This window comes from Pseudopipra pipra, chromosome 1 (genome assembly GCF_036250125.1).
Source record: "Pseudopipra pipra isolate bDixPip1 chromosome 1, bDixPip1.hap1, whole genome shotgun sequence".
Taxonomy (NCBI): Eukaryota; Metazoa; Chordata; class Aves; order Passeriformes; family Pipridae; genus Pseudopipra; species Pseudopipra pipra.
In genome coordinates, this window is record NC_087549.1 from 37,025,922 (window position 1) to 37,043,810 (window position 17,889).

Here is a 17,889-nt window from a genome sequence, read left to right on the forward strand (position 1 = left end):
TAGTTATAGCTCGTATTAAAACTGTAGTTAAGACTTAAATCATAGAATTATAGAATAGTTTGGATTGAAGGGGACCTTTAAAGGCCATCTAGACCAACCCTTGCAATGAGCAGGGACACCTGCAACCTACCTGGCAGCACTAAACACAACATATAGTCAATGCAGTAGGATTGTTCCAGTGTACTTTTCAATTTAAAAACCTGGGGTACCGTGTGTCCTCAAGGTGGCTGTAAAGACCAGGCTTTATTTTGAATCCTTATGCCTTATGAAGGAGTTAACTAAAAGCCAGAGTCCTAACTCCTGCCTGTTTTACATGCCAGTAGTAGCAGATGTAAGATTGAGGAAGCCACTAGGAATGCTCCCTTAATATGATAATGACAATATGAACAAATTAATGAGTAAATAAAAAAATCTAATTACAAGAACCAAAGCACTCTCATGAGGTGTTTTGTTAGATACGGAGTAGTATCTTTCTATCCTCATGTTTTCTCTCCAAGTCCACAGACAGTTTGTAACGATATTGCCTTGCCATTTCCGAGGAACTAGAAATTTCATTAGAAGACATTTTTAACAAGAAATACTTATACTAATATCTAATATGTACTCTCATAATCACAGAGCAGGCTACTACCCCTCTCAGTTAACTATAAATCCTACAGCATTAGTTTCCAAACATTAAAACAAGACTGTCTATGCTATGTGGAAGGCAATCTTCCTCCCAAAACTCCAAGTTAGACCATCCAGACTGTCAGTCATTGCTATCAGTGAACAGAACAGGTTCAAAGTGTCAGCTCCAGTGCAGGTGGTAAGCCTGCCCTCCCACCTCACCACTTTTACTAGGCTCTGAACATAAGAAAGGGAGCAGAGGGCTTAGGAAAAGGAATAATTAGTACTCAGAGCAAAAGAGAGAGGAGGAGAAAAGGGCAGCAAAAATGAGTGAAAAAATGCCTGAGCTAGTTCCAGTTGAGAAGTCTTTCTGGACAGCAGCTAACAAGCTCACTGTTTGCAGTGTCCTTCTTCTCAACACAGCATGGCTGTTGTGTCAGAATAAAATCACAGAACTGTAGAATGTCTGCTCCCAACTTTTACAAGGCACAGGAGTGAGAGAAGATTTATGTTACCTGTATGAAAGTGCATACTAGTTTTTAGAGATAATCACTAATTGTTCTGGGATTTTTAATAGCAGCATGATATTATCTCCCACTTACTTTGCTCAGGAACAAAACCGTACGTGTATTCTTTGATCAGAGGCTCAGAGTATGTCAGCAAGGACAGAGCAGTTCATGCTATGTGTTGTGCTAAACCTACCCCATCTTTTAAGTGATCTTTTCAGGAAAAAGAATAGTTTAGAAAATATCTTGACCCACTTAAAAGTAACTTGCTATCTATTAAAATACCAAGTGCATGATGTCTCTTTAGGATAAAAAAATCATGAAAGAATTATGATAGTATTCAATGTTTTTGTCTATTTCTGGCCAATGATATTTACTCTTTTGAGAAATCAGGCTGATGTCTAATCAGGCAGGTCATCAGTGTTTTCTCTTTTAGGAGAATGAGGTTTTCCTTAGCCTGGATGATTGTGTTATATTTCAGATGAAAATGTGAAATGGAGAGATCTCACACATACACCCTTTCCCCCTTCTCTGAAGGCTAGAGAAAATTCATTTACTCCATTATAGAAGTATTATTAGTAGTTATTTGTGTTATTTCTTTGAGTTTTTTCTGTATTGCTTTGGACTTAGGGTGATATGTAATCAATTTTTTTGCTATGTGCAAGTTATCATTTTTTTTTTCTTGTTGCTTCATGTAATTGGTTCGGATGCACTTTCTGCATTAACATAATTGGCTACTTGGGATTTTATACCAATTTCAAAGCTTGTGTTCTGCTCAGTTATACAGGACTGTACAGACATTTGATCATTTGAGGGCATTTGTCTAGCAATCCTAGTTTTAATTCCTTTATTGTTATTTCTTCAGGCAACTTCTCACATTAAAAGCTGTCAAGTAGCAGGAAATATAATTCTGTGAATAAATCAACATAGAGTTTGCAAGTGGTTTTTTTTTTTTAATGCTGTTTGTCTGGACTGTTCCTTAAGATAAAAAGATAGATCTGCTTCAAATGAAGACACACAGAACTTGATTTTTTAAATGTTATTAGCTTGAGTTTTTTACAGAAAAAGCTAATAACAGCAGTGGTAATTGAGATTGCTTTCTGTCACAACACTGTTTTTAATCACTTATGGCTTTTCTGATATTGTAGCACTGAGATGAAGTTTTGCATTGGGAAAAGTTTTTGAACTTCAGTTTGCTGGTGTAGGGCTCGGAGAAATTTTGGTCACTGTGGTGACTGGCACAGCAAGCTTCTGTGGGGATTTCTCTGATTATTGAATGAGAGAATGGAAGTTACCTGTGTAAATATAGTATTGTCACTACAGTGCATTGACATATAGAAGTAATTACAGAAATTGTAGAACATAAGACTAGGTGGGACCCTAAAGTTTACTTTGCCTATTTGGTTGACTGAAGGCCTTATCAGCTGTGTGCATTGTTCCTGGCAGATGCTTATACATCTTGTTCTTACAATTTTTCAGTAATTAGGATTACACAACTACCCTTAGCAACCTGTTCCACTGTGCTTGCTCGGAGATAGTAGTTCCAGATGTTCAAGCCAAATTTCCTGCTGTTGCAATTTTAAGCCTTCTATTCCTTATCCTGACTATGATGATACAGAAAATAATTTATTCTTTTCATCTCTATAGCTATTTTTTACAGAGCAGTATGTACCTCTCTTCCACTGGCAAACTCTTTACTACTGCCTTTTTAGTCTTCTTTGTTCTTACTTATTCAGATGTAAATGTTGCTCTCTTCCCCACCCCAGCAATGAAGGACAAAATATTTCTAAACCATTCTTCAAAAGTAAGTAATTCAATCGTGTTTAATCATTTGGTTACTTTTCCTTTAATTTTTATGTAGTGCTCTTGTGGTCTGAGGAGTATCTAGCAGTGCATTCAATATTATTCAAAAGGAAGTTCTGTGTCCTTTGTAGAAAAAAAAGGTTGTCACTGCTTTTGGTGATGTCAAAGTGTTTTTCAACATAAAACCAAAATATGCCTGGTATTTTAGTTTTCATATGCCAGAACAGGTATATAAAGTAGCTATTTCGTCGTCTCGTATTGGATGACATGGCAGGCTATTAAGTTTATTGCACATTTAATGTAATACATTATCACCTCCAAAAGATTTTCCTTCTATTTTTTTTTGTTTCTTTTTATTTTCTTCTTTATCTTAATAAGGGAGATATGAGATTGCCTATCATCAGTGGTAATTGTTTGTTCTCCAACACAAGAACTAGCATAGAGCTTCTTATAGGAATATTTCCTAGCTTGCTACTTTGACAGTGGAAGCCCTTTTCTCTGAAGGAGTCTTAAGGAATACTAAGACAGCAGTCCTAGATACAAAGCCTATCCTTACATCCAAGGCTATTACTGAAAGTCCTCAGTATTCTTGAAATACCATAATATGATACATAAAAAAATTATTACCGTTTTAATACTCAACCTGATTTGGACAACAAACCATCCTAGCAGTTGTGTGATTATGCACAACCTCAGTGACATGGTGAAATCTGCCATTGAAGAAAAATGACATGTTTTTTTCCTCTGAAAACAGATGAGTTAACTTTGTAATGTTGAATTTAATATGTTGGGTCACATCTGCTAAAAGATTATTACACTAGAAGGAGGAAATGGATAATTTATTAAAATACCCCTGCAGGGAGATAGCAGGCTATCTGGTTAATATAGAGGAATGCTTAATGGTTACACTGAAAGCTCCCTAGTGAATCCTTTAACATAGGAGTAGAATGGGAGATGAAAATGATTGCTCGTTATATAATGTTTACTGTGTTATATTGGTGCCTAGCAGATGAATAATATTTATGTTAACAGCTCCTTTCCAGCTTTTTATATTGATCTCCCGCTGATCTAGAGATGATATATAATTGTACTGAAAATAGTCAGATAATACTTCTTTGTAATGGAGGGTGACAAAAAGGTTCTTCCAACACATCACCCGAGTTGGATATGAAGGGAAAGATATTGCATCTTTGTGCCACAGACTTTTAAGATTTTAATTTACTCTTTCTTCATGAGCTATTTCTCATCTCCTTGTAAATTCAAATGAACAGCAGAAACAGCGTCCCACAGGCAGTAAGAGTTTCTTTGTGCGTGGGAAAGCTGCTTTCCTTTGCCTCAAAGGAACCTTGCTGTTGTCATGCTTACTGAGTTTGGGAAGGACCAAGTGACTCTGTCTTTCCATGAATGCTGAAAGCTAAAAAGCTGACAAATAGCTGTCCTGTCTTACTGAATACACAGTTCATGTATAACTCGCCAGCCTTAGATAAAGATTTTCATTCATGCCATAAGAACTGCGAATTGACATTTTAGTTGGGGTTTACGTTATTTCTCGTATCTATGTACAGCCTCCTGTTTAGAGAACAGAAATGAAACCAGGTGTTTGGTGGTGATGTCCAGCTGGAAGGTTCTCAGATCATGTACTCAGAGGAACTGACATGCCTCAGTTTGCTCACAACAAAGGACAGTTTCACATGGCAGCTGAGAGCTCAATGAACCTAAAAAGTCCTTAGCGTCATTTGCTTTCATTGGTTCCTTGGGCTGATGTTTCTGGGTTCATCCACACCTGCTGTTGAGAAAGCTAGGCTTTAGAAATAGCAATGGTTGCTTGGAAAACTGAGTTGGCATATTTTTAGAAAAGAAAAAAGAAAACAAAACAAAGACAAAACCCAACAAGCCTTCTGCATGTTATGAATTATTCTTCTCAGTGATGTTGTGTAAGAAACTTCTGACCATACCTGTTAGTCACTGTGCACTGAAGGTTTGGGGTGGAGGGATCCTTGCTTTTGTGATAGGAGCTGGTTCTGTGAGTTTTACTGGATTCGAAGGGTGTGAACACTTGGAAGAGAGCCAGTGCTGTGCTCCTTAATCCTTATCATCATTAACTGCATGAAAATGCGGTAAAGACATTCCTTTCCTATTAAATGGATAATATTAAAGTAAGACAGAGCAAGACTGGAATAGGCCACAGATAGGAAAGTATTGCTTTCCGACTTCCTTCCTTCCTTGGGGAAGGAACAACCGACATTAAAAACGTGTGTATAATGAAAAAAACACAAAACAAAGCTCCTCTTTGGTCAGTTTAGTTCCATGATAACTACATTCCCTAAATGCATTGTTGTGTGCTTCAGTATAAATGCTTGATTTCAAGTCATGGGTTACAATGAAACCTGAAGTGTTTAGGGGAGCGAAACCAATATCTTAAAGTATGTTATGTGGTGGTTTATCCTGAAAAAAATTGTAAACTCCTATATGTCGGATAGTTTTGATGTTTTTTTCTTCTTAACTTCTTGGTATATAATGCAATGAAAGATTACGGTGCCTTCTATTATGAGAAGGATCAACAGGGATATAATAATCCTAATGCACTGCTGCTTTAGTACCTTTCCTTTGTAAATATTAATACATTTTTAGATTTAAAGCTTCATACGACCTTTGTGAATAAGTAAATGGAATTTGGTAGGATAGCTTGAATTCTGTTTCCCTCCTGCCTCTGAAAAACAATAGCATCTATTCAACTGTGCATACACACCAGTGCTGCAGAAGGGTTTAAAAAGGTAGTATAAGAAAAACTCTCTCTGCACAGAGCTGTCCGAGTTCGACATTGAATATGACAGTGAAAGTTTCACACCAAAAAGCCCAAAAGTAGTCAAGAATGTTTTATTTTTCATCCCATACAGAAGCAGCTCAGACTTAGGAGATCCTCTCATGATTGGATGGATTTAGTATTGGTTTAGCATGAACTAAGGCATTGGTCTTTTCTGAGGTTTAACATAGATGACATGATTTGTCAGCCTAAGACTGTATGTAGGATCAGAGTCTCAGAGACAGTATCATTTAAGGAATCACAAGCACAGCTTCCAGTAGTATGTGATGGCTCTTGTAATTCCTGAACAATGCATTTTAGGACTAGGGAAGCAGAATAAAACATAGCTAGTTACAATGACTTGTTATCCAAAATACTTACTGTAGCATTGCAGCAGTCTTGTGATGTTAAACTGTAGGATGTTTGGGTTTAGCTTTATGTGTACCAGTTACAACATTCCCTGTTTAAACATATACAAAGAAAGAAATAATTTCATGGTATTAATGACTTATTCTCCATAGAGGGGGAAAAACAGTAATCCCTCATTAAAGCAAAAACATGTGCTACTGATTGCATGTATGTATAACTAGTAGTTACTGGTATCAACCAATACATATTTCCCCTACCTGTGTCAGAAAAGTTGGAGTCCTTTTTTCCTAATGAAATGCAAAATCAAAGTTGAGTTGTAGCAAATGTGGAGAAAAGCAGTTACCTGCTGCCATATCCTTTCAGTAACATATTTGCATTTTTTAACAACTAGTTAAGAGTAGTTTAAGTATTGCATTAAGTACACTTAATGCAACCAAATAGACATTGTTTAAGAGTGAAGTGCTATGAAGTAAATAGCTGTTTAAATTGACACCATTTACTTCCATTTACTTTAAATGCAGTTTACACAATTTACTTCAAGGCTGGTTTGCTACATGCTGCTGCTGCTCTGCTTCTATCTGATAGCTTATTAAGCTGTAGAAACTTGATCACTTAGAGGTCTTGGTCTGACATTTCAGTGTTGAACTTGAGTTCAACAAGAACTCCCCTCTACTGAGTAACTATGATTTCTATGAACTCTTCTAATCACAGAATGACAGAATGGGTAAGGTTGGAAGGGACCACACTGGATCATCTGGTCCAGCCTCCCTGCTCAAGCAGGGTCATCCTAGAGCGCTTTGCACAGATTTGTATCCAGATGGTTCTTGAATATCTCCAGTGAGGGACACTCTACAGCCTCTCTGGGCAGCCTGTTCCAGTGCACGGTCGCTCACACAGTAAAGAAGTTCTTCCTCATGTTGAGGTGGAACTTCCTGTGCACCCTTTTTGCCATTTGCCTCTTATCCTGTTGTTAGGCACCTCTGAGAAGAGCCTGACTCCATCCTTCTTTGCACCCTCCCTTCAGATACTTATAGACATTGATTGATGAGATCCCCTCTCAGTCGTCTCTTCTGAAGGCTGAACAGGCTCAGGTCCCTCAGCCTTTCCTTGTAAGAGAGATGCTCCAGTCCCTTAATCATCTTTGTTGCCCTCCGCTGGGCCTGCTCCGGGAGCTCCACATCTCTCTTGTACTAAGGAGCCCAGAACTGGACACAGCATTTCAGATGCAGCCTCACTAATTGCTCTAGGCAAAGAAGTAGACCGATATAGTCACAATATGTCCTGCTAATCATGTTTTTCATAATACCATATAAATGTGGGAAAATAACAGTTCTCATTGTTCTTCCACATCAACTGAACCATTTGGAAAAAAAAAAAATCCTTGACTGTTATGTGATGAAAGATTCTTTATCTAAAACTTGACTGCCAAGTCATTCAATTTGAATGACTGAAGTTTACTTTTCCATATAGGAATTTTTGATTGTAATAAGTAAGAAATCAGTTTCTTTTCAGTGTAATTTGAAACTGCCTTACTTGGAAATCTTGCACTTTACCAGCATATACCCTAGTTAAGTGTTACTCCTGACAATTGCTGTAAAATGCAAAAGAAGTAATGAACTGTGTGTTTTTTAAATCTTCTAGCTAAAAAGAAGAAGCCAAAGCTCTTAAACAAGTTTGATAAGACCATTAAAGCTGAACTAGATGCTGCAGAAAAACTACGTAAAAAAGTAAGTTTGAATGTTTTACTCAGGACTGTAGCAATGGACAAAAATGATAAAAACTTAGAAAAAGGGAGAATGCCTTTTAGATTATTTTTTGTGACATTAACTTTTTAAAATTAAATATTCAGTGTGTATTTGTCCTTCAAATTTAACTTCTGCTGGATATTTCATTTAAATTTTAAAGTCATAAGTGTATGTCTGTTCATGTATATTTGCTCACTGTTGACCTTGAAAATATTTAGCTTAACCATTAAATTTCTGCTTAAATTGATCACATGGAACAGGGTTAGTTCTGTCCTATCACTGTTGCCCATTTGAATTCTGAAGTCAACTCTTAACAGAGAACTTAATATGTGCATATTAATATGGATCTCTCAGTAAGTGTTCATATGCCCTGGGAGTGTTAGGTACAGATCTTTGAAGTAGGTGTTGTTTCTGTTGGGATTCTGTGTGTGTCCTGTGTGTGTCTCTGCTGCCGTACAGTTGCTTAGAGGACAAAGTAGATGTTCCTGCTTCTCACCAGTGGCAGCAAGACTTCTAACATCAGTCAGTCAGTTCAGGTAGTTCTGAATTTAATAACTTGACTGTGGAAAGCAAACAAACAAAAAAAAAAACAGCAGAAAGCAGGCTCTTCGGAACCCTTTATAGGTTCCAATTTTGTTCTTTTATTTGAGTATTTCAGAAAATAATACCTTTGCAAAGATGCAAGATCCCTTTTCCAGAAGCGAGATGAGATAGCGAAGCAAGACTGTGGCTGTTAGAGATGAGATGCCTTAAGTCTTTAGGATGTAAATCTTGTAAAAACTCTGATATGCCTCACTGACAGTCCTAGTGTAGATTTTTGTTGTGCCCTGTTGTACCCTGGCTTTGAGATGGATGAGCAAAGAGAAATACTATTTTCAGTACAGTACAATAAAGACTATTTTAGTCACTGCAGATGAAGGATTTTTCTTGATTTTCAGTATACTATGCCATTTTGACTTTATACTGCCATCTATGCAGCCCTAGAGTTCTGGTAGGTCTGTGATTGGACTGGAGGGCTGTTAGAGAGTACTGACCTCATGCTGCCACTGCTTTTCATCACTAGAAGCCTTCTTTACATGTTAGAATATAAAACCAAAAGGAATTTTCATACTTCCTGTTACTTAAGCAATTGGTTAATCAGAGAAAGGCGTAGCAGAAATTTTTGCTGAGCCTATAGGGTCAGGTTGCTGACTCTCTTTTCATGCCTGTGTCTCTTGGTAAGTTACAGATAGTCATGCGTGTCATGTAGGAATCAGGATAAATTTAGTAATAAATCAGACGTGTAATATTTGAAGATAGCAAGGCAGTTGTGTGTAATAGCCCACTCATATATGTAAAGCTGTAAGAGCTGGAAGCTGCAGCAAGGTCTGTTGCCAAATATTGCCAAGCAGTGCTTAGCACCTGTTTAGCAGTGTGGCTGGTTCTTCTTGACTTCCATCCATACTTGCTGGTCAACATCCATCATGAGAATACCATAGTTACGTTTGGACTTTATGTGAGACAGGGAAGGGACACAGAGCACGTGTGAGGTCTCCTGGGGGACATTGTTAAGCAAAAGATTTGGAGGAAACAGGCATATACTATGGATGAGTCTACGATGTTTCCCCTGGAAGATCTGTTGTTACAATATTGTTCATCAAGACAGGTGTGTGGAGAGAAAATTTCCACGTATGCCTAGAGTTTTCTTCCTATTCTCTGTTATATTCATTTTGGACTTCGTTATTAGCAGTAGAATCTTTACTTTTTTATGTAGACAGGTTATTGTCATCTCAGCATTTTGTCCACTCAACAAAGGGAAAGTGAGTAAAATAAAAAAACTTTTAATTTTAACCCTGGAAATTAGGTAATATTGTTTCATAAATAATGACAATAAATTTCTCTAAAATAAGAAGGCAATCCTAACGAAAGTATGAGTGAAAACTGTGATTCAGACTGCATTGCTTATTTTATGTTTGTTTTTTAACTGTGGTAACTAATGTCTTATTAGGTCCTTCATTCTCCAGCATTTTTATTAGATAGAATTGCTGATAAATATCTCTACTTTCCAGGGAAAAGTTGAAGAAGCTCTAAGGGCCTTTGAAGCACTAGTGAATCGATATCCACAAAGTCCTCGAGCAAGATATGGGAAAGCACAGGTACTTAAAAATAAAAAACAAACAAAAAACAATAAATGTTAAAAAAGCTAAAATAAACATTTTTTTACCAATAGGGTTATAAACCCCAGTCAGAATTAATTTGTAAATTTATGGAGGTTTTCTATGCAATCTGTCATATTGTATCTCTTTCAGTTCATTATCCTTCCCCAATTGCGTTGGCAGCTTTTGTGTAACTTTAGTCTAGTGGAAAGTATTGTAAATAACACAAAAATAAGATGTGCCCTGTAGATCTCATAAGAACTGTCAGGTGAATGGTAAGAGATAAATCCCAACTAATGGCCCAGTGCAGGAACAACAGGCAGAACTTAGCTGTTACATGCTGTTTGCTGTAACTGTTAAATCAACACGTCAGTCAGCTCTGGGATAAATGCTGCTTTTTGCTTAATGGGAATAGGGAAGAGGATTTGGAGTTTTTATGTAGAGAGTGTTAAAGGATAAAGAACACAAATTCTTAGGCAAGGAGGCTTAATTAGCTTTTTTTTTTTGTGAAGAGAGTTGTGTTTCACGTGTTCCCCTTAAAAAAAAAAACCTACCAGAATGCATCATAAAATAAACTCTGCATTCATAGTACTTTTGAACTGTGTTGGGATGTCTCAGAAGAGAATAAACTTTGAATTTTCATAAGTAGTAAGATAATCCTATTTTTTACTCCTACTAGGAGTAAAATATGACTCCTTGAACTCATGTTAGTCAAGATGAACAAAGTGAAGCCCTTGCTGTAGGAAGGAATTGTGCTGTTAGACAATTAATGAGGCACTTGAATTGGTGTCAACCAGTTTTCAGTTGGTTAATAATAGTCATGCTAAATATCCAAAATACTGTCACACAAGCACTTGATGCACAGCAAAGCAAATCTTTGTCTTTGAAAAAAGGAAAGTCAAATTTCCTAGTGAATGTACATCAGAAAAAATAATTATTGTTTAAAACTGATTTCTGAAGGTGTCTGAAAGCTGCCTGATGAACTGTTTGGCTGAGTAACCATATTGTTTGGTGTTTCACATATTCAATTTCAAAGCAACTCAAGGAAAAAAAATTAAAGGACAGAAGTGCAAAGAGATTTCAGGTACTTGCTACAGCATATGCAGAAAACACAGTTGAAGCAGTTTCTTTTGCTATTGCTACATATGTGAATTTAAATAGACTAACAAGATCTTCTGCACCTGTAGTGCTTGCCATGCTCTGCAATTTGACTTAAGAAAGGACATAAGCCAATAAATATAGATGTATTTGGGAAGAATGCATTAAACAAAGCCAATAAATATAGATGTATTTGGGAAGAATGCATTAAACACATGAAAATACATGCATTTATATAAACAATTTAAAGTAAGCCTTTAAAAATTCTACATTTGAGACATAATCTTACTTTTTCAGCTGTTGAAGCAGATTATGAAAATGCCTTACCACAGGTGAAATCAGTCATAGATTCTGTTGGGTTCACTGAAGCTGTAATTTCACTGTAGAGAGCTCATATATCCTTTGATCTGCTTCTGAATTTGATGAGCCTGTTTAAGTTTTGAAAGAGTTGTAAGGTAGATATTCTATCAATATGTGCTAGAGGAAAGGCAAGTCCTAATTCATTTTCTAAGACAGAGTGTAAATAAATTTGTCAGAATACATGAAAAAATGTTTGTTGGTGTGTTTTGATCTGTGCTTTGCTGCCAGAGTGAGGCTTCTTATACAAATACTCCATAGGCAAAACTTAGCATTTCTTCTGTATTATTAAACAGATTGCCTCATTTATCTTTGAAAGTGGAAATTATGAATTCCACAAATATTAATCAAAAATCTGTGTTAATGTATGTTTTAGGTGCAAGTTTTCTCGTAATTCTGCTTTCAAACAGTTTTTAGGTAACAAGAACTAATGGTTATTCTAATGTGTCTCCCCGGTTATTTTTAAGACTAACGGATTATTATGTGTTCTAATTATGGTTTTGTGATTCTTTCTAGTCTGAAGATGACTTAGCTGAGAAAATGAGAAGCAATGAGATGCTGCAACAAGCTATCAACACCTATGATGAGGTGGTTAGTCTGCCAAATGTCCCTTCAGATCTGATAAAGCTGAGCTTGAAACGAGAAGCAGACAGGCAGCAATTCCTTGGTAAGTTTTGAGGGCGGTGTAAAAATTATGGAAGTTATGTTAACAAGACTTTCAAGAGGTTACTAAGGACTTAAAATGCCAATTCTATTGAATTTTTGGTAGGACTTGTCCTTCTAATGTCTTAAATGCTAATGAAAAAAAATTATTTAAAATTTTTCTAGGGAACTAGTGTCTATAATTTGCCTGTATGATAACAGTGCCTGTAGAAAGCTGCAGTAGATGCTACGAGAAGATATGATGAGAGGTGGTCAAAAATTTTTATTAACAAAAAAAGAAGAAAGTCTTCTTTTTCTACTGAAGCTGAAGAAAATCAAGAGGAAATTAATGGCATAAGCAGAGTAAACATATTCAGAATAAACTTTCAGTAAACAGAGAAGAATGAAATTGAACTTGGGGATAAAATCGGTTTAGACTGTAGGTTTAGATCTCAGTTCTGTGATGTATGAGGAGTGCTGATTAGAATATGAGGAACAATCAACTTTGCAGAAAAGGGTTCTGTTCCCATGGGTTGGATTTTTGATATCAACTTATTTTGTTCTTGCTGTTCCTTTGCAAGACCTCATCTAGGAAGCTGAGGAACATAGTTAATTTTAAGCACATAAAGCATGATAAATTTCCATGATAAATAATGGAAATAGAGTAGAACTATTATTTAATGCTAGAAGTGCATTTAATTTCTTAATTAAGATTAAGTTTATTATTATATGTTTACTTAATTTTGTTGAGTGCTTTGATATCTGTTTACAATAAAGCAACCAAGGCTTAAATAATGTTACTGCTGCACTGTAAAGGGTTCTCCACAAGAGGCTACCATAACACTGCATGATAGGTACTTGCAATGATTCCCTGAAATATTCCTGGTATTGCTACACCTCAGTGACAACCAAGCAGCTGAATGTGCTTCTACCTGCACAAGCTTTTTCAGCTTCTCCTTCTTGATCATTAGTGAAAGCGGAGCACTTGGCTCTGATTTGTGTTTTCTTAGATGTTGTGTAAATGTCTTGCTACTGTTACTCATATCTGCAGTTGTAATTAAGTCTTGTTCAATCAAATCAGGTCGCATGAGGGGTTCCCTGGTTACTCTACAGAAATTAGTTCAGCTGTTTCCCAGTGATACTTCATTCAAGAATGACCTTGGCGTTGGTTACCTCTTGATAGGAGATAACAGCAATGCTAAGAAAGTATATGAAGAGGTGAGTTTCCATTCCAGTAAAGTATAAATATTTGCATTCATATCTTCATTCTAAAGATTGATTGATTTTAACTTTTTTAGTTGTTAAACATTTCACATGTGAAATTTTGAAGGGTTAACATGGATACAATTTTTTTTCTAGTGCAATTATCTTCTAATTTTAATTCAGATTTCCTGGTACTCTTATGCTAAGCTTTTCCTCATTGACAGAGAAATGCAGATTTGTTTCATGTGCTTAATAATATTTGAAATCTTACGCTTTCTGGTAGCCAGGTTTGGAATATATTGACAACACATGTAGGTGTGTTGTATGTAATGTGTAATATGTAATGCATAGTACAAAAAAAATATCCAATCTGCAAGACAAGGAAAGCAGAAGCCAGTCTCTTTACAGGAACAGCATCTCTAACCATGCAATCGAGTATTTCAGTACTCACACAGCTATTTAACCTTTGCTTTATCATATTTTTGTAGGCTGCTTAAATTCTGTTTTTCTTTCACAATGTTTGTAGTGTGGACGATTCAGTGGATTTATATTCTTGCCTTATACTTATGGTTATTTGGCTGGGGAAACTTCACTGCCAGGAAGGGCCACTCTGCTCCTGTGATCTAGAAGCCCTGTTAACATCTGGAAACTCTCTGACAGATGTGGAGTCTGACATCACTGGTAGAGCACATGCTGTCTGCGCCTGACCAGAGAGTCTTGTTGGTGTTGGCACACTTATTGCAGGGCTTGTTTACTACAAGCTGGTTATGTAGGCTGGAGAGGAGTCAGCATAGTTAGTACCACCTCCTGAGAATAAAGGCCCAGTTGTCCATCCCCCACATCTGGGAGTCCGAGGGGATTCTTGTCTCTGGTAGTTTCTCAGAGAGAAGGATGACGTTCAACCACGTGGTTGGAAGCAGGAGTCAAAAGCTAGTAATACCATTTTTTTTCCTCGAGCTCCTCTGGTAGTCTCAGATGTTGCCAGAATAATGTTTGCTTTGCTACTTTCGCTATTTTGTAGGTCCCTCCATAAAGCATGGCTGTTCGATAATTTTTGTCTTGCTGTCAAAGTTTCTCAGAGGATTGGAAATATCAGTTTTTAAAGATAGAATTTATTAACCAAACCTGCTACTCAAGCTGCAAGGAACTTGAGAAAATAAAGACATATTCCTTTTGGGCAAGATTTTCCTTTGCAGTTATTCAGTGTTTTGCTGCAAACAACTGTTAGAATTTCTTGATATCAATAATCACAGGAATTTTTATACATGGAAGAAGGTAATGAGTTTGCTATGTAATTACTTTAATATTGAGTTTTATATATTTCAGAAGAGATGTATAGTGCTCTGATTAAGAACAGATATGCAAAATAAGAACTGGTATGCTTTTAATATATTGTTTTCCATTCTTCTATGGACCTTATCCAGTGTAACTACTCTGTTTTGCAGTTCACTAACCACTGAAATAGAATAGCTCATAGTGGTGTTCTGCTCTTGTAAAAGAACAGCAAATAATTTTATTTTTCTAAATCATATGGTTTTGTCCATATTCTGGGTGTTCCTTATACTGAATTCCAACACATTAATATAAATTTGTTGTTGTAACTCAGGATACATTTACACTAAGGATTTTAAGAAATAATACAGAACCAAAAAAACAGGGAGAAGCTTGTGTACCTGCTTTCATTCTTGGTTCTACTGAAGGCTTACTACATGATTTTGGGCAAATTTGTTAGGGGCTACCTGGTCTGCTCTGGGGTACTTCACTCAGCTGTTGCAATGCATATTTAGAAAGTGATGGGCATATGGCTTTCCTGCCGTAGGTGCTCAGATTCTCTGCTCAGTCAGTAGAGAGACAGGCAAACTGTGAGTAGTGGTTCTGGGGGCCTCCATGAGACATCTTGCTCTTCCCATGATTTTTGAAAAACGTGGGAAACTTCTGTACTGTGACTAAATCCTTCTTACTAGAGTAGGACGAATTAATCTTTTGATAGAAAAACGTAAAAGAGCACAGATAAGAGCATGAACTCAGTGCTGCACAGTGGATGCCTCCAATATTTATGAATTCTGGATTCTGTTTCCCACTGTAAGGATGTTCATACATTTTATTCAAGTGTTCTTTAATGCAGGAAGCATGAGCACTTAAGAAGACAGAGCAGAGTTAAGGACACATCCTCCAGAGAACATACCCCTTTTTCAGCTAAAGTCTCAGCTCTTTGCTGATTCCTCTCTGGTCTTGTTCTTTTCTTCATGATTGTCTAACTTCTTGTGTATGTGGTACTTGTTTCTGATGCTCAGGGAAATTCCCAAGTGGTTAAACACTCTTTTTTGCAGGAGAACTTAAACTCCAAGTTTCCTGGGAATCTGCTAGTTGGGAAAAGGTACCTTTGCTTCTTGCTGTAACGTTTCCATCTTAATTCAATGTTACCTGTCTGTATTAAGCATGGACTGAGCACGTGCAACCAGCTGGACCCTTCAGAGGCACCATTCCCTACGTGGGATCACAGCACATAACATTTCAGACCCTAGCTTGCATCATCTCCAAGGAATTGAATAGAAGCCAAAGGAATCCTAGTGGATGAAAGTTTTCTGCTTTTGCTTTACCTTTAACAGCCAGTTTACTTATTTTTCCATGCAATTCTTATTTTTCTTTCCAAATTTGCTACATCTTAGCAGCTTATTTTAAATGTCTTTAATACGTGTTCCTTCTTTTAGCTACAGAAACAATGCAGGCAAACACTGAGCTTACGATCAAGAGATTTTTTTTCTTCCAGCTGTAGTGTGGTGTAATGTAACTTACCCAAAATACGCTTTTCTAGAATATGTTTGCCAGAGTTTTTGCTGAACCACAGACAGAAAATGGTGTCCAGCTGGAGGGGATTTTAGTTTTGCCTCTAATATTAAAGCATTTTCTTTTGAACATTACACTCAGGGACATGGAAACATAATGTTAAAGGTAGTCCTAGTAGAATTCAGAGCTATTTTGATTTTCAAAGAAAACAACATTAAAAGTAGTCCTGGTAGAATTTAGAGCTATTTTTGTTTTCAAAGATATACAGATTATAAAAAAATACAGCAGAAGAGAACTTTTTAGGACTAGTTACTCTGCTAATAGCACTTGTTCTGCCTGCCATGCTGAGGCACATGTGCATGGCTCAGTGCAGCATTATACAGACATGCATAAGCCAGCTCTGAGCTATTTCAGGTACCAAAACCAGAATATCCACATTAACACAGTACTCTACCCTGGCTAATTAGCCATTGATAGCCCCAGAGGTTAATATCTATATTCGTGATTAATATTTAATGGACTGTGAGCAGTTTAGTAAAACTTATTTCTAAACATAATTAATATTGCATGGAGCAACAGCAACAGAGTAATACAATTTACATTAAATACTTCCAGTGTAATTTCTGCTGATTGTATCTCTTTGCTTCTCTTTAGGGGCTCTGAATGTAGATCATTCCTTAATGCAACTCGGCAGAGTTTAAATGAACCATAATACAGAAAATTCTATTCTGTCTTAATTAATCAGATAGCTTTATCCTATAGTTAAAGAAACTGTAACAAAATTATATGGCTAATAAATATTTCTGTCAGTCATTTCATTTCACCCTGCAGGTACAGATTCTTGAATCAAAATAATTATACACAGAATGCTGAAAGACAAAAGCATAAGATGCGTAGGGTGGTAGTGTATTCTTATATTAGGGATCAAGTTCATCCTTGCTACGGCACTTTTTGCTAATAATGTCTCATATTATGGACTTCAGATAGATTGTTTGTTCCCTCATAGTAAGTAACTCTTTTCTGCCAAAAGAACTGAAATCATGCTATTTTTAACTCATAACATTTTATGCCCACATTGCTGTGATTTTGGGTTTTTTGCTTGGATGTATTTTGTATGTAATAAGGTTTGAGAAAAGAGAGAAGTTGGTCCAGAGAACTTGTTATGGTTTTGCTCGTAATTATTTTGACTGAAAAATGAGGTTAGACAGTGACTGGAAAAGGCAGAGGGAAATAACTATAATGTATGAAGGCATTTTATCCATGACATAAGAAATGGATTTAGGCAAGAGAAATTGCTCATCTGTCTGTTGTTGTGTATTTAGCAGCTGTCTAGACATTCAGCGGGTATCAGCCTCTGTAATTCCACTGACTGTTGGGCTCTTGTGATGATCCTCGCACTGAGGGTCTGTCCGGATAAAACTGTCCACCCTTATTTTAAGGAGAGAAGAAGTGTAAAAACAGATTAACTTGACCGTGTAATTGATAATCATATAGAGCTACAAATTATATTGAATGTGTATATCATAGAAATGCAGAGCTAGAAAGTAGATCAAGATGTTCTCTAATTTTCCCCTCTGGCTGAGGCAGACCAAATGCACTTAAATCATCAGTCTGGTGTTGGGGGTGCATGTTTGAGAACTCAGGCTGGACAGCTTCACACCTCCTTCCCCTGAAACATTGCCCCATACACTGATCCTTTTCAACAGCTGTCCCTGTACTTACAAACCTTTCCCTTGCACAGTCCCCATGAAATATCAATCTCTGGACATTTGCCCGTGAGTTTTCCTTTTCTGCAAAATTAAGCTGGTTTGTAACTGATATTATCTGAATCTTGT

At 36.7% G+C, this 17,889-nt stretch overlaps 1 protein-coding gene across 14 annotated transcripts in view; it reads left to right on the forward strand.

The window, feature by feature from the left end:
• The window catches only part of ASPH (aspartate beta-hydroxylase), a 111,359-nt gene that overhangs the window by 64,110 nt on the left and 29,360 nt on the right, over positions 1 to 17,889 (forward strand). For all 14 annotated transcript variants that reach the window (XM_064652048.1, XM_064652058.1, XM_064652080.1 and 11 more), the window contains 4 exons: positions 7,729 to 7,814; positions 9,881 to 9,967; positions 11,939 to 12,089; positions 13,146 to 13,282. In XM_064652048.1, the coding sequence (XP_064508118.1) occupies positions 7,729 to 7,814; positions 9,881 to 9,967; positions 11,939 to 12,089; positions 13,146 to 13,282 (461 nt within the window). The remainder of the gene's footprint in view (positions 1 to 7,728; positions 7,815 to 9,880; positions 9,968 to 11,938; positions 12,090 to 13,145; positions 13,283 to 17,889) is intronic.